Genomic DNA, 14,740 nt, shown 5'->3' with positions numbered 1-14,740 from the left:
AGTATAGGTCGGAGACCTCCTTTCGCCTTGGGGATGAGAAAATATCGGGAATAAAATCCCCTGCCCCGCATGTCGTGCGGCACCTCCTCTATGGCACCCAAGCTCAACAGAGTCTCGAACTCTTGTAGGAGGAATTACTCGTGAGAGGGGTCCCTAAAGAGGGATGGGGAAGGTGGGTGGGAAGGAGGGGGCGAAACAAACTGAAGGCGGTAACCATACTGGATAGTACGAAGTACCCAGTTGTCCGATGTTATTTGGGACCACGCCGGGAGGAAGTGGGAAAGGCGGTTGCAAAATAAAAGGGGTTGGATCCTGGAAAGAGTCTGATGGGCCGTCCTCGGGCGTCCCATCAAAAGGCCTGCTTGGGCCCTTGAGGGGCCTTGGAAGGCGCCTGGGCCTGGTTGCGCCTGTTGCCCGGTCTACGGCGGTTCAGGCTACCTCGCCGACTGTTATACGGCCACGACCTGGCCTGAGTAAAGGGCCGATAGGGCTGGTGCTGGAATGACCTCCGCTGGGTAGCCGGCGTGTGCATACCCAAGGTGCGAATGGCGATTCGACCATCTTTGAGGGTCTGAATCCTGGAGTCCGTTTTCTCCGAGAAGAGACCCTGCGTGTCGAATGGGAGGTCTTGTAGGGTGTACTGCATCTCAGGCGGCAAGGTGGAGGACTGCAGCCAGGAGATGCGCCTCATGGTCACACCTGAGGCCAGGGTCCTGGCTCCTGAGTCCGCCGAGTCCAGAGTGGCCTGGATGGAGGACCGCGAGGCTTTCCTGCCTTCTTCCAGGAAGGCCGAGAACTCCTGACGTGAGGCTGTTGGGATCAGCTCCGAAAATTTCGCCAGGGACACCAAGATGTCAAAGGTGTAACGAGCGAGAAGAGCCATCTGGTTGGCAATCCGGAGCTGGAGGCCACCTGCCGAATAGACCTTCCGGCCCAACAGGTCCATGCGCCGTGCGTCTTTGGATTTTGGCGCCGGAGCGGGCTGCCCATGTCTCTCCCGGTCATTTACGGACTGTACCACAAGGGAGTCCGCAGTCGGGTGCGTGTAGAGGTACTCGTATCCGGTGGGCGGGACCGAGTACTTGCGCTCCACGCCGCGCGCGGTGGGAGGGACGGACGCCGGTGACTGCCAGATGGTAGTGGCATTCCGCTGAATGGTGCGGATGAAGGGCAGGGCCTCCCGCAGCGGGGCCTCAGCTCCAATGACATTGGTCACCGGGTCGTCATCCTCTGGGACCTCCGCCACAGGGAGGTTGATAGCCTTCGCCACCCGGCGAAGAAGGTCTTGGTGGGCCCGCAAGTCAATAGGAGGGGGGTCTGCCGTAGAAGCCCCCGCCACTGCCTCATCCGGCGAGGACGATGAGGACAGACCCTGGCCACCGCTTCTGGAGGTGGTTCTTCGAGGGGGTGTGAAGCCGCCTCGGACCCCGGATGTTCTGCGGGACCAGGTGGCGACGGGGCCTCACCCGGTGGTGATGGGGGAGGCCTGCTCACCGTGGCTTCTGGCACCCTATGTTCGGCGCCTGCGTGCCGCGGGGGGAAGGGAAGCCCTTGAGGCTCATGGTAGGCCCAGGGGACCCAAAAACCCCACTGCTGCGGTCCGTGGTCCTGGCCATGGGAGTCGGTCCGGAGATCTCTCTCGCTGCCCGCCTGAGAGGCGACTGAGGGCTGACGAGAAGGCCAAGGCGGGGCAGAGGCGCTAATAGACTGCGCCGTGGATGCCGGCAGTATGTCCCTGGACTTTGCCAAAGATCGGTGCTGGTCGTCGCGGTGCTGGGATGGAGAGCGGGACCATCGACTGTCTCGGTGCCGGGAGCTCGACCGCGATCTCGACTGACGGTGTCGGGAGCGACTTCGGGAGTCGCGGTGCCGGGAACGGTACTGGGATCTGGACCTCCTCCGGTACCGACGGTCGGGTGACCGGGACCGGGAGCGTCTCCGGGAGTGCGACCGGTACCGCGATGTTGAGCGGTACCGGGACTGCGACCGGTGCTGAGACGGGGAGCGGTACTGCGATGGTGAACGGTGCCGGGACCTGGATCGGCGTGGTGGTGACCGTCTGCGGGACCGGGACCGGGACCGTCGTCTATCGCGTCCGTCAGGGGGAGGCGGCCGCATCATCGCCGGCTTGCCCGCTGACTGAACGGCCCGCACCGGCGGTGCCGGGGGCCGGAGGCTCGGTGCCTCTGTGAGCTCGATGAGCTCTCTCGCCGTCGAGAAGGTCTCGGGCGTCGACGGGAGATGTAGCTCGACCGCGGTTGGCACCGGGGAGCAGGGCGATACCGGACTCAACGGCTCTTGCGGCGCCGGAGTCGACGGTACCGTGCACGGTTTGTGCACCGCCGCAGCCGGTACCGGAGGTGCCGGTGGTGGCTGGGCAAGCGGTCCCGGAGCATGCGGCTTAGAGGCCGTCTGCGCCGTCTTCCGTTTCCTCACGGGAGAGAGGGAACAGTGCCGGGACGCCGGTGCCGGCTGCGGAGCTCGAGCAGTCTCGGTACCGGAGCGGCTCGGGGCCGCTGGTGCGCTGCGCGCCGAGGACGACTTCGGTGCCGCTGGGGTTGGCGCGGGAGGTTGAAGTGTCGCTTCCATAAGGAGCCGCTTCAGGCGAGAGTCCTGCTCCTTTCTAATTCGCGGCTTAAACGCTGTGCAGATGGGACACTTATCTAGCCGATGGGTCTCCCCGAGGCAGCGCAGGCAGGAGTTGTGCGGGTCCCCGACCGGCATGTGCCGCTGGCAAGCCGCACAGGGCTTAAACCCCGGTGCCTTGGGCATGAGCCCGCACCGGTTGTGGAAGAAGAGGGGTAAACCCCCCTAATTCCCTTACTATTACTATATCTAACTAAACTAGTCAACTAATCTAACAACTTAACTAACTTAACCAACTATGTACTCGTAGAAAACAGAAACGCTAGGGCTGTGGAGGTAAAGGAGCACTCCACTGTTCCAACTGGCCGTCACGGGCGGTAAGAAGGAACTGAGGAGCGGACGGGCCAGCTGGGGTATATATCCAGCGCCATGGCGGCGCCACTCCAGGGGGCACCCAGCCAGCCCGCCGGAGTTGCTAGGGTAAAAATGTTCCGAAGAGCCGTGCACGCGCGGCACGCACACCTACATGGAATGCATAGGAGCAATCACTCGAAGAAGAATATGAGCTTCTCCGAGGCAACAACACAAGTCATGGGTGTCACTAGCTGGGAAAGCCCACAGACAAGACATACAGATCTTGGATTTTGAATCCTGGCATCCTGGACATACTAGGCAACCGTAGAGGGGGTTTCCAGTGGGGTAGAGAGGCAAAGCCCTAAAGACTACTAAACTACTGCCACTAACTCAAAACCATCTAAAAACATGTTTTAAAGCTATGTACAACTAACTAAAAATTCTGAAGAATGCTAACTAACACTTCAGATACTGAAGAGGTTCAGTCTCAGAACACAGGCAGTAGAAAGGAACTGGCAAGATGGTCGATCTATGCCACCTCTTCTCCCTCCAGTTTGGAGTATAAGGAGGATAGAGGCACATGAGTGGACAAATGGATACTGCTAGCAAGAATCTTCCAGTCTCAGGCACGCGTCGCACATGTGCACATCAAGTAGAGTACACATAGGGACCATCACTCAAAGAACAATTTACTGCAGGGGCCTCAGTATATGGGTAACTGGGTAAAATGTAATGGTCTATGATATACAGGTCAGACTAGAGGATATGCTGGTCCCTTCTGGCCTTAAATTTTATGAAACGCTTTATTGGAATGACCAGCACAACTCAAAAACAACTTTGCCACTCATGAGTAATGTAGACATTCCAATAGTATGCCAATGAAGTCTTTACACCACATCATTGTGTGTTCCCTGTTTATTAAGTACACGCATACTATACATAAAGCAGCATAACCTATTAAATAAGCCTTTCACACAACTGTAGCATGAATGTCAGTTCATTCATAGTAACAAATTTTAAAAGTTTTAGCTTTTTTGAAAAAACTAGACTTCGTAGTGCACACTTTCTATATTCTTCATGAATATATGTTAAGGCTTTTTTAACCAGCACTCACTGTAACTCAAGGTATTTCAAGAATCCCGTTGTCAAGTACAGTATATACTGATGGTTCAACTGAGTTATCTACTGTATGTAATATATATTTTTAAGTTTTAGCTAGATCTGTTTCTTTCCTATCCAAGTCAATACTATTGGCTTGATTCAAATCTCAGAAACACTGGATGATTTACTGCAGATCTTGAAAAAAATGTGACTGCATATTCACAGCAATGTGCATTCACATATTTGACTTATATATTTAACTTAATTACTATATGTTCTCGATCCAAAAGTAGAAAATCAAATTCTGGAGCCTGTGCACACCCAAGAAAGACTCCAGGCCATTGGTGAGTGCATTATTCCCATCATAACGCTGGCCTCCCTATTCTGCAGGCTTCTTGGAACAAATTCAGTTCAGCTAGTATACACAAACAATTCCAAAATTCAGTTCAGACCATTTCACCTTTATCTGCTACAATAAGAACATCAATTTATATATTCCTATGTTTTAGCACAAAATCCCCAGATTATGCCTTCTAAAATTAAATTACTCTCAGTATTTACTCACTTGCCAGTTTGTGGACATAAACCCAAATGAATACTCTGCTGAAGATTATACAAACACAGATCACTGCATCCATTTGGACATGCCAACACTAACCTTCAGTGATTGTTCCAGCCCCAGCTGACTCAGTTAGTCCATATCCCTGTCCCACAGGGCAACAGAAACAGATGTTCATAAATCTCTGAGTTGCAGCAGAAAGTGGAGCTCCTCCACATAGTAGGGTGCGAATTTTACCACCTAGCAGCATTCGTACTTTCCGGAAAATAAGGCTAAAAATGCAAAGTTAAGAAAAGAGGATGTTTTTGTTGCTAAAAAATAGAAGATCAAGGGAATTATCTTGTTTTGCATGGGCATCAAAAACTTCCACTAACTTCAGAGATTTTTAGATGTGTAGGAAATGCAGGATTAGATCCACAAACAGTACACTTAAAATTTAAAGTTTTTCAAAACAATGTTTACGGAGAAAATTTTCAGGTTTTACTTTGATTTATCCTGCAGAGTAAAATGCAAAAGTCTTTTGAATATTCTTTACTGAGACAGCAAAGTTCTAATGTCTATTTTCCCACATTATTGAAAAGGAAAACAAACTGCAGAAATCTGTTTAACTATACTGTATCTTTTAGTCTCATCAAGGTCTGAAATCATTTAAATCCTACAAGTGACTTGAGCTTGGAGATAAGTTGTATGATTTAAGCACTCTTGCAGAGTTAAATCTGAATTATCCATGTGTCTTGTGTATGTAAAAGGCTCAGAAAACATTAGCAGTAGTCTGTAAATACTCGTATGTTCATTTTAATTGAGGTTTACAAGAGATTTGAATTAGCTTGGATGTGACTCTACCTTTTTGTCTGCATTTGTGAGTGACTACCTTTCCCCCCCGCATCTTTATGGCCCTGATTCTATCAGAACTTATCACAGAAATGTAGGGCTGGAAGGGACCTCAACAAGTCATTAAGTCCAGCCCCCTGCACTGTGGCAGGACCAAGTAAACTCAGACCATGCCTGACAGGTGTTTTTCAGTATGTTTTTTAAAACATCCAATCATGGGGATTCCACAACCTCCCTTGGAAGCCTATTTCAGAGCTTAACTACCCTTAGAGTTGGAAAGTTTTTCCTAATTTCTAACCCAGTGTTTCCCAGACTTGGAACGCCACTCGTGTAGGGAAAGCCCCTTGTCGGCCGGGCCAGTTTGTTTACCTGCCGCGTCCGCAGGTCCGGCCAATCGCGGCTCCCACTGGCCACGGTTCGCTGCTCCAGGCCAATGGGAGCTGCTGGAAGTGGTGGCCAGTATGCCCCTCGGTCTGCGCTGCTTCCAGCAGCTCCCATTGGCCTGGAGCAGCGAACCGCGGCCAGTGGGAGCCACGATCAGCCGAACCTACGGACAGGGCAGGTAAACAAACTGGCCTGGCCCGCCAGGGGCTTTCCCTTCACAAGCGGTGTCCCAAATTTGGGAAACACTGATCTAACCTATGTCTCCCTTGTTGCAGGCTAAACTCATTGTCCTACCTTCAGTGGACAGAGAGAACAATTGATCACAGTCCTCTTTACAACAGCTCTTAACATAACTGAAAACTGTTATCAGGTCGCCTCTCAGTCTTCTTTTCTCAAGACTAAACATGCCCAATTTTTTAAACCTTTTCCCGTATGTGAAGTTTTCTAAACCTTTTACTGTTTTTGTTGATTTCCGCTGGACTCTCCAATTTAACCACCTCTTTCCTAAAGAGTAGTGCCCAGAACTGGACATAGTACTTCAGCTAAGGCCTTTCTTACATCATTCCTATTACTACATCCCAGAATGATAACAGCCTTTTTTGCATCTGCATCACATTGTTGACTCATATTCAATTTGTGAACCACTATAACCCCCTGATCCTTTTCAGAAGTACTATGACCTAGCCAATTATTCCCCGTTTTGTAGTTGCACATTTGATTTTTCTTTCCTAAGTGAAATACTTTGCATTAAGGCCATTTTGAATTCTAATGATGTCCTCCAAGTGCTAGCAACCCCTTCCAGCTTGGTGTCATCTGAACATTTTATAAACATACTCTCCACTCCATTATCTAAGTCATTAATGAAATTATTGAACAGTACTGAATCCAGGACTGACTTCTGCAAGACCCCATTAAATATGTCCCCCCCAGGTTGACGATGAACCATTTATTACTACTCTTTGAGTGTGGTCTTTCAACCAGTTCTGTACCTACTTTATAGTCATTTAGACCACATTTCCCTACTGTGCTTTTGAGAATGTCATGTGGGATTGTGTCAGAAGCCTTATTAAAACAAATCACAATATATCACATCTACTGCTTCCTCAATATTCACTAGGACAGAAGCCTGTCAAAGTAGGAAATTGGGTAGGTCTGGTATGATTTGTTCTTGACAAATCCATAATGGCTATTAGGTGCTTACAAGCTGATTGTTTAATAATTGGTTCCAGTATCTTTCTAGGTATCGAAATTAGTCTGCCTGCTCTATAATTCCTCGAATCCTTTCTGTTCCTCTTTTTAAAGACAGGTACTATATTTGCTCTTCTCCACCCTTCTGAGACCTCCCCCATTCTTCAGGAGTTCTCAAAAATAATTGCTAACAGTTCAAAGATTGCTTCAGCTAGTTCCTTAGGTACCCTAGAATGAATTTCATCAAGTCCTACCAACTTGAACACATCTAACTTACCTAAATGTTCTTTAACCTGTTCTTTCCTTTTTCTGACTTGCATTCCTTCCCCCTTGTTGTTAACAATAATGTTGGGTATCTGGTCACCATTAACGTTTTTAGTGGAAAACTGAAGCAAAATAGGCATTGTACACCTTCGCTTTCTTGATGTCATCAGTTATTGGCTCTCTTTCCCCACTAAATAGAGGACCTATACTTTCCTTCATCTTTCTCTTGTTCCTAATGTTTTTAAAGAACTTCTTCTTACTGCCTTTTATGTTCCTTGCAAGGTGTAACTCATTTTATGCCTTAGCCTTTCTGATTTTGTTCCTATATGCTTTTGCTATTCTTTTGTGTTTCCTTGGGAGTTTGTATATGTTTCTACTTTTTGGAGGATTTCTTTTTGCTTTTCAGGTTATTAAAGAGCTCCTCATGGAGCCATATGGGCCTCTTACTGTTCTTTGTATATTTCCTATCTTTTGGGATAGTTTGCAGTTATGCTTTTAATACTGTCTCGTTGAGAAACTGCCACCCTCAACTCTTTTTTCCCTTAGATCTTCTTCCCATGACTTTACGTAAAGCTGACAGACCCCGGTTGTCTGTGGGCGGGATTGAACCAGGGACTTCTGGAGCTTAGTGCATGAGTCTCTACCACATGGGCTAAAAGCCAACTGGCTGTTGGCTAAGGCTGTAGAGCAGACTCGATTTCTCTCTCTCTAGGTGGTCTCGGTGCCACTAGATAGGACAGAACACCACACCCAGGTGTGTGGGTTACACTTACAGACCAGTTTTATGATAAGGTTCACATTATGTTAAAAATGAAATATGATAAATCTTGCTAGTTTACAGAAATAGATTTTTCCCTCCAGGTATGTATAAAACCCCTGATTAAAAGCTAACAGGAGCAACACAATACCTTGAATAGGAAAATATATCTAAGCTTGCAAATTACTGAAAGAAAAATAATTAACTTAACACGTATATTATATTTATATTAATAAATGCTGAAGTAATCCCATCTGAACTACTGACTCATTGTGTGACTTTAGGCAAGTCAATGGACTTACTTGTGCCCCAATCAAACAGTAAGCTTTAAAACTAAACAAAAGTATGACTTCACTGAAGACCAGATATTGCACGTATAGCAACATTTTGATAAGCGTTTAAAAAGATCCCAATAAAAATAGAATTGAAAATCTACCTGTCACAAAGTGGCGTAGTATAGCCTTTTGAAATCTGTTCCATTTTGTAATTGTAGGCCAATATAAACAGATTCCTTTGGAAACTGGTCATTTCATTCACTTTATTCATGACATTTTTGTAGATCCGATCCATGATTTCCTAGTTACATTAAAGGATTAAATACAGATAAGCAAGTTAATAGCAATACTAAATTTAGTGCACTAAAAGTTACACATGAGACATAGAAATGCTAGTACATTTCAAGGCAAAAATCCTAGCATATTGCTCCCACTTCTACAGGATACCTGTAATTGGGACAGAATCTCTAGGATGGACCAAGGTGAAAAACTAGCAGTAAAATGAACTCCCAGTCTGAGGAGGTGCATGTGCAATCCTAATTTACCTGCTGCCTGCAGCATAAGTGCTACATAGCTGGGGGTCTAGACATCTCCTAACCAGCATCTTATGCAGCACTGGCTATGGTGTGCAAGCTGGCATGTTTGTTAACTCTCAGTGTTCTTAAATGCTATGGAGTTTACTTCTTCTGTTTATCTAAGGATGTGGACCCCCCAGATCCCTTTCCTATCCCTGCAGCATTAGCAAAGCCTACAGAAGGACACTGTCCTCAATTTATAGTTAAATGGTAAAACATGGATGAGCTAACAAAAATAATTATAAAATCTTAATGTACAAAGTACTGTATTACTCAAATATTTTGAGATATTTGATGGCTTGCGCTAAACACTATCTGAATTTAGAAATATAAAACGGTAACCTAATTACTGCTAAATACCACCTTTCAAATGTTTCGTAAGTAATATACCTCAAGGTGCAAAGCATACCCACTACATTCTTTGCCCACAAAAGGCCTAACTAGCTTGTACATTTTTTCCCTTTAAACCAACAAATGAATGAACGTTTATGCCAAAGCCAATTTTCCACATGACGCTGGCAGACTCATTGCTCTATAAGGAACATTTCTTATTAGGAGACAATAGTATAGCACACTGATGACAAATAGAATAAAATGTCTTCTACAGATCATATTTAGCTAATTTTACTTAAATCATATTTATACTACCTACTATTAGTAACAGTGTGATAAAAGTTGAATGCCAAGATGTGTAATTTCTGCAGCTGGTTTCACATTTTCAAATAGTGTTAGTCATCCAGTATGTAAGAATGTTCACACCACCATGTAAATATTTATATAATTTTTTTAATACACAGTATATTATGTAAACGATCAATGCTAATGGTCTTCTGATCCTTGTATTTTACAGTAACTATCAAGATATTATTCCTCTTTGTCATGAATGATGAAATATCTTTAAAAGAAAGCATTAAACTTACTGGTACTGATGCCATTAGCGTAGGTCTAAGCATAGTAATATCTCCTTTGCTTCCTTTCTTTATTTTAGAGGACTAAATAGGGAGGAAAATAAAGTTAAATGGAGGATTTGTGCAAGGTTTTAATATGTAAACAGACAGGTGACAGTTTATTTAATTAGAAAATCAGTGATGTCAGTTTATAGATCCTTCACCTTAAAAATTGCTTAGAAACTACTCTAATGTATTGATATGTAACAAAAAATATACCCATTTATATTTTGGTATACAATGATTTTCTTACTGCTTTCCTATTAAAAATTTTTTAAAACAGCTATTAAGATATCCATCAAAAGTTGATCTTTTATTGTTATGGTATGATGTATACAAAACTTATGTACCTGATCAGCTAACGTCTGGGGTGATGAGTAGCCAATACGGCATCCATGAGACAGACAAACAAGTTCAGCGCTTAATTCCAGAACATGAGCAAGAGGCAAATATCCAATATAAATGTCTTTTTCCCTGAAAAGTTTTAAAAAGATACATTCATATTGTACTATTTAGTGTCTTCAGGACAATCATTTAAAGCCAAACTGTATTTACAGCCTCCAAAGAACCAGAAAAGGTTAAAGAATGTGTGCGCGCCTGAGAACCAACCTCAGTATTCTTGACTATATATGTGTGGTTTCAAAAGTTGTGAAATGTTCACTTTAATTTTAGGGGCACTGAGGAAAGAATGTTATTTACTTATCAGGGAACAAAAGATTCAAAAAGTGATCACTTACAATTAAGACTACAAAGACTTCTCCAGAGGGAAGAGTCTATGCTATACCAACTAGAGGTACAACTTGGAATTTACAGCTAGAGGGGAAAAGAGGAGAAGGGGGTTTTACCCTGCCTTTGTGCTCTCCTGATTCTGGGGTGCTCAGGGCTTCAAAAATCCTGAAACATAATTTAGATAGCTCTAAGGGACTAACTTACATCGGCTTCCACAGACTGCCCTTTGAGCCGTAATGCTTCCCAGAATCTCTGCAGCACTCCATGCTACAACTCTGACCCTTATATGCCTCTCCTGCCCTGGCTTGCTATTTAGATTTTTGCTAGTCATTTGGACGTTTTTAAAACATAAATAAATAAATAAAAATAAGTCACTCTATTCAGAATATTCCCAGTAAATGCTTAAACTTACATTTCAGTGAGATGTCATTCTCTTAACTTAAAGCTAAGATCTACCACATAGTAAATGGACAAATAATCAACAGCACTTTGAAAAACTTGGAGAAAATAGTTGTATGCATGCTTGCGGTCAACAACTTCGCTGCTGATACAACGAAACTCTCCACATTAAGGGGAAAGATCATTCATGTGGGACCTAGAACTTACTTGGGGGTCAGTCCAAGACTGTGGAATGAACTCCCAATGGAACTAAAGACCACCACAAACCTCACCACTTTCTATTCCAAGCGCAAGGCCCATTTCTTTGACCTTGCCATCCCTAACACAAGTATGTGGAAAAAAACAACATGACAGATGTTAGTCAGAATAATAATGCACTACTGGAAAATGCTCAAGATACTATGGTAGTAATGAGTGCAGTATAACACTTATATAGAATAAACTAGTTACACAATAATTAATCTATGATTGCATGCAATTACAAGCCATTTTTAAACGAAAATTTCTATTGGTACATACCCCAAACGAGGAATTCTTTCAGCCATCCCAGTTATACCAGCAATAAGATTGCAATGAGAAATCATGACTCCTTTTGGAAGTCCTGTAGATCCACTTGTGTACATAATTACTGCAATATCTGAGGGTACAGGCCTGGCCTGCTGTTTGCTTACTGTAATTTTTATTAAAAAAAATTATGCACAATGTATAGAAAGCATATAAAATTTAATATCTTAAATACTGAAACATATTATAGTGATTATTCTGATAAGGAACTAGACATTACTACTTCTGTGACAATTTACATTCAGTGGGACAAACTGTGGCCAATCCTAGACACCTTCACAGGGAGAAAGAAAATTTAAAGTGCCCCCTAACTTCTCTGCATCATCTATGAATACTGTGTAGCTACACTAGGGTAAAAATCAGACTTTGCGAGTTTACTACATCTCAACTACACACCTGGATGGAAGTGGGAAGAAAGCATGGGGAATGAACAAAGTTTTTGTTCCCACCCTCAATGTGCTGGACAGCACAGCTGCACTGGCCTGGAGGAGATGTCTGCTGCATCAGATATAGGGAAGGCTATATCCCCACCAGAGCAGAGTGAGGAACCAGGAGTGTGACTGAATCAGTTTGCTTCTGTGTGCTCCTGGGGCATAGCAACACACTGCCCCATAGACAGGGCTCAGGAAAGCCACAATTGAGACAATGTCAGTTCTCAAAACCATGTTCTGTTCACCTACTATAACTTCTATGAAGATGGTGTAATTCATTTGAAATAAGTAATCCACACTGAACTGTAGGAATTTAGGCCCTAATCCTGCAATTTCTTTCCTGTAATTAACTTTTTGCTTGAGTAGTCTGTTGACTTCAATGCATTAAGTTAAACACATGCATAAGTGTTTGTAGAATTAGGACCCCTATTTGTATATAAAATTATATTTGCTATATTTGTAAGTTTACTAGTATTGGGCAGACTAATTCACCTTTTGTTTATTCTTTTGCCCTTGCATACTGTCCGGAGTTCTGTTTTATAGGCAGAGCTGGTAACAGTAAGTCACTTTCCATTATAAGACCCTGTTTTCAGTTGCTAATAACTTTACCAAATGTTCCATGCCAGGTGTCTAATGGAGGTTGACTATATTTTTAATGTTTATGAAAAAACGGTCCAGCTGTTTCTAAGAATGAGATGATGGAAAATACACTGTTTTGCGCATGTTAAAAAAAAAGTCTTACAACCATTTTGTAGAGCAGCTCAGTGCCTATATATATTGGAGCAGGAATCTGAAATATGGTCTCCCTGGTGTCAGAGGCATATCTTTTTCTGCCACCATGAAAAAACTTGTGCCATTTCTAAGCTACTGTTAGAATCTGGCAACTAACATCTCAGAAGATCCCATCTATGCAGAACAGGGCTATTCCTGTAACTGCTCATCCTGGCAGCCAGGGCCACTGTGGTGTTAGGCATAGGGACAAAGCAGGGATACATGCTCTCAATGCTCTTACTGCTGGCATACAAGCAAAAGAGGAAACTGCCTGACTGGAATGAAGAGTGGTTAGGAGCAGGTGTGACAGAAACATCTGTTGGGTGAGCAAAGGGAGAACAGGGGGTTGGATAAGTGTGGGAGTCCCGGGGGGCCTGTCAGGGGTTGGGGGCATGGATAGGGATCGGGCCAGTGAGGGGACGGGGAACTGGAGGGTTGAATATGGGGTAGGATCCCGGGGGGCGGTTAGGGGTGGGGTTTTTAGGAGGGAACGGCTAGGGGACAAGGAGCGAGGGGGGGTTGGATGGGTCAGGAGTTCTGAGGGGGGCAGTCAGGGGGCGGGAAGTGGGAGGGGGCATATAAGGGGTGGGGGCCAGGCTGTTTGGGGAGGCACAGCCTTCCCTACCCAGCCCTCCATACAGTTTTGCAACCCCAATGTGGCCCTCAGGCCAAAAAGTTTGCCCACTTCTGTTCTAAAATACAGTAAAAATAATTTAAACAAAGTTGTAATAGCTCCAGATTTAAAATAGATTTTACATGTTACTTCTAGTGTGTATTTATGCCCAAATTTAGTAATATACCAAAGTGTAAATAAAATAGACTATATTTACACTGTATGGTCTCAAAATACCTTGAATGCTACAAATTAATGCATGATTCTTCATCAATGTTGGAAAAATGACCATACTACAAAGTATTGTTCAATTTATATGAAATTTAAGGACAGGGAAAAACAGCTTTAATGCAAGTCTTTCCACCCTGCTTTTTTGAAATACCCAATATGTCAAGAGAAAAAGCCATGTGGTCAAAAATAAATAAATAAATAAATAAAATGTGAAAATTTGTATATTTCTGTGTTTTTCAAATTAAAACTTTTCAATAACAAGTTGCATCAAAAAGCAATTTGTTAGATATATAATTTATACATAAATGATTTAACAAGATTTTCAGCAATAAAGGGCTATAATCTTCCTCTCCTGGAAGTTGGACTATAGTTTCTCCAACCGAAATATTTTAAAAGTACATACCATTATTTGCCTTGGTCCCCATTGCTTGCACAGAAGCCATAGTGTGAACAATGATACCCTTGGGGAATTCTGACCATGTTGTTGGTTTGCCATCCACAGTAATAATATGCCGCAATAGTGGAACCTGAGAAACAATTTCCTGTGGAAATGGATACATATGTTTCATTTTGCACAGAAAGCTAGTGCAAAAGTTTGTGCCAGGAAAGAAACAAAATATTTTTACTACACGTTAAAATATTATTGATGTAAACGACTAAATTGTAATAAAGTCAGTCTTTGGGTAAAAACTGCAGCTTCCCCCTGTCAGATTTCTGGGAAATCAGGGTTAATCTAAGCTTTTCTTTAAACATAAAATTAAGGCCAAAATTTTCACAACTGTCCACTAATTTTGGGTGCCTTCATTTTTGTGTGCTCTTGTTGAAACTAGGAGTCTGATTTTCAGATGTGCTGGCCACCTGCCACTCCCACCGAATACTGATGAAAAGGATCACTCTGTAAATTCATATGCAACACTGAGCTCAGAATGGATGACTCAGTTTGTTTTCTCTGTTATTTCTTGTAATGCAGTGTTTCCCAAACTTGGGACGCTGCTTGTTTAGGGAAAGCCCCTGGCTTACGTTCCTCGGCCCACGCCACTTCCAGCAGCAACCATTGACCTGAAGCAGCGAACAGCGGCCAGTGGGAGCTGCGATCGGCTGGACCTGCGGACGCGGCAGGTAAACAAACCAGCCCAGCCCACCAGGGGCTTTCCCTACACAAGCGGCGTCCCAAGTTTGGG

The 14,740-nt window shown here is 44.1% G+C and overlaps 1 protein-coding gene across 5 annotated transcripts in view; it reads right to left on the bottom strand.

Annotated features, from left to right (window-relative positions):
- Positions 1 to 14,740, bottom strand: part of ACSL3 (acyl-CoA synthetase long chain family member 3) — a 105,626-nt gene that overhangs the window by 22,622 nt on the left and 68,264 nt on the right. For all 5 annotated transcript variants that reach the window (XM_045030528.1, XM_045030529.1, XM_045030530.1 and 2 more), the window contains exons 6-11: positions 13,963 to 14,101; positions 11,469 to 11,619; positions 10,172 to 10,295; positions 9,795 to 9,866; positions 8,461 to 8,600; positions 4,700 to 4,872 (exon numbers count right to left, since the gene is read on the bottom strand). In XM_045030528.1, coding sequence (XP_044886463.1) covers positions 4,700 to 4,872; positions 8,461 to 8,600; positions 9,795 to 9,866; positions 10,172 to 10,295; positions 11,469 to 11,619; positions 13,963 to 14,101 — 799 coding nt within the window. The remainder of the gene's footprint in view (positions 1 to 4,699; positions 4,873 to 8,460; positions 8,601 to 9,794; positions 9,867 to 10,171; positions 10,296 to 11,468; positions 11,620 to 13,962; positions 14,102 to 14,740) is intronic.

The sequence above is a fragment of the Mauremys mutica genome, chromosome 9 (assembly GCF_020497125.1).
Source record: "Mauremys mutica isolate MM-2020 ecotype Southern chromosome 9, ASM2049712v1, whole genome shotgun sequence".
NCBI lineage: Eukaryota > Metazoa > Chordata > Testudines > Geoemydidae > Mauremys > Mauremys mutica.
The sequence above is the reverse complement of the archived record's forward strand: the minus strand, read 5'-3'. Positions and strand labels throughout refer to the sequence as shown.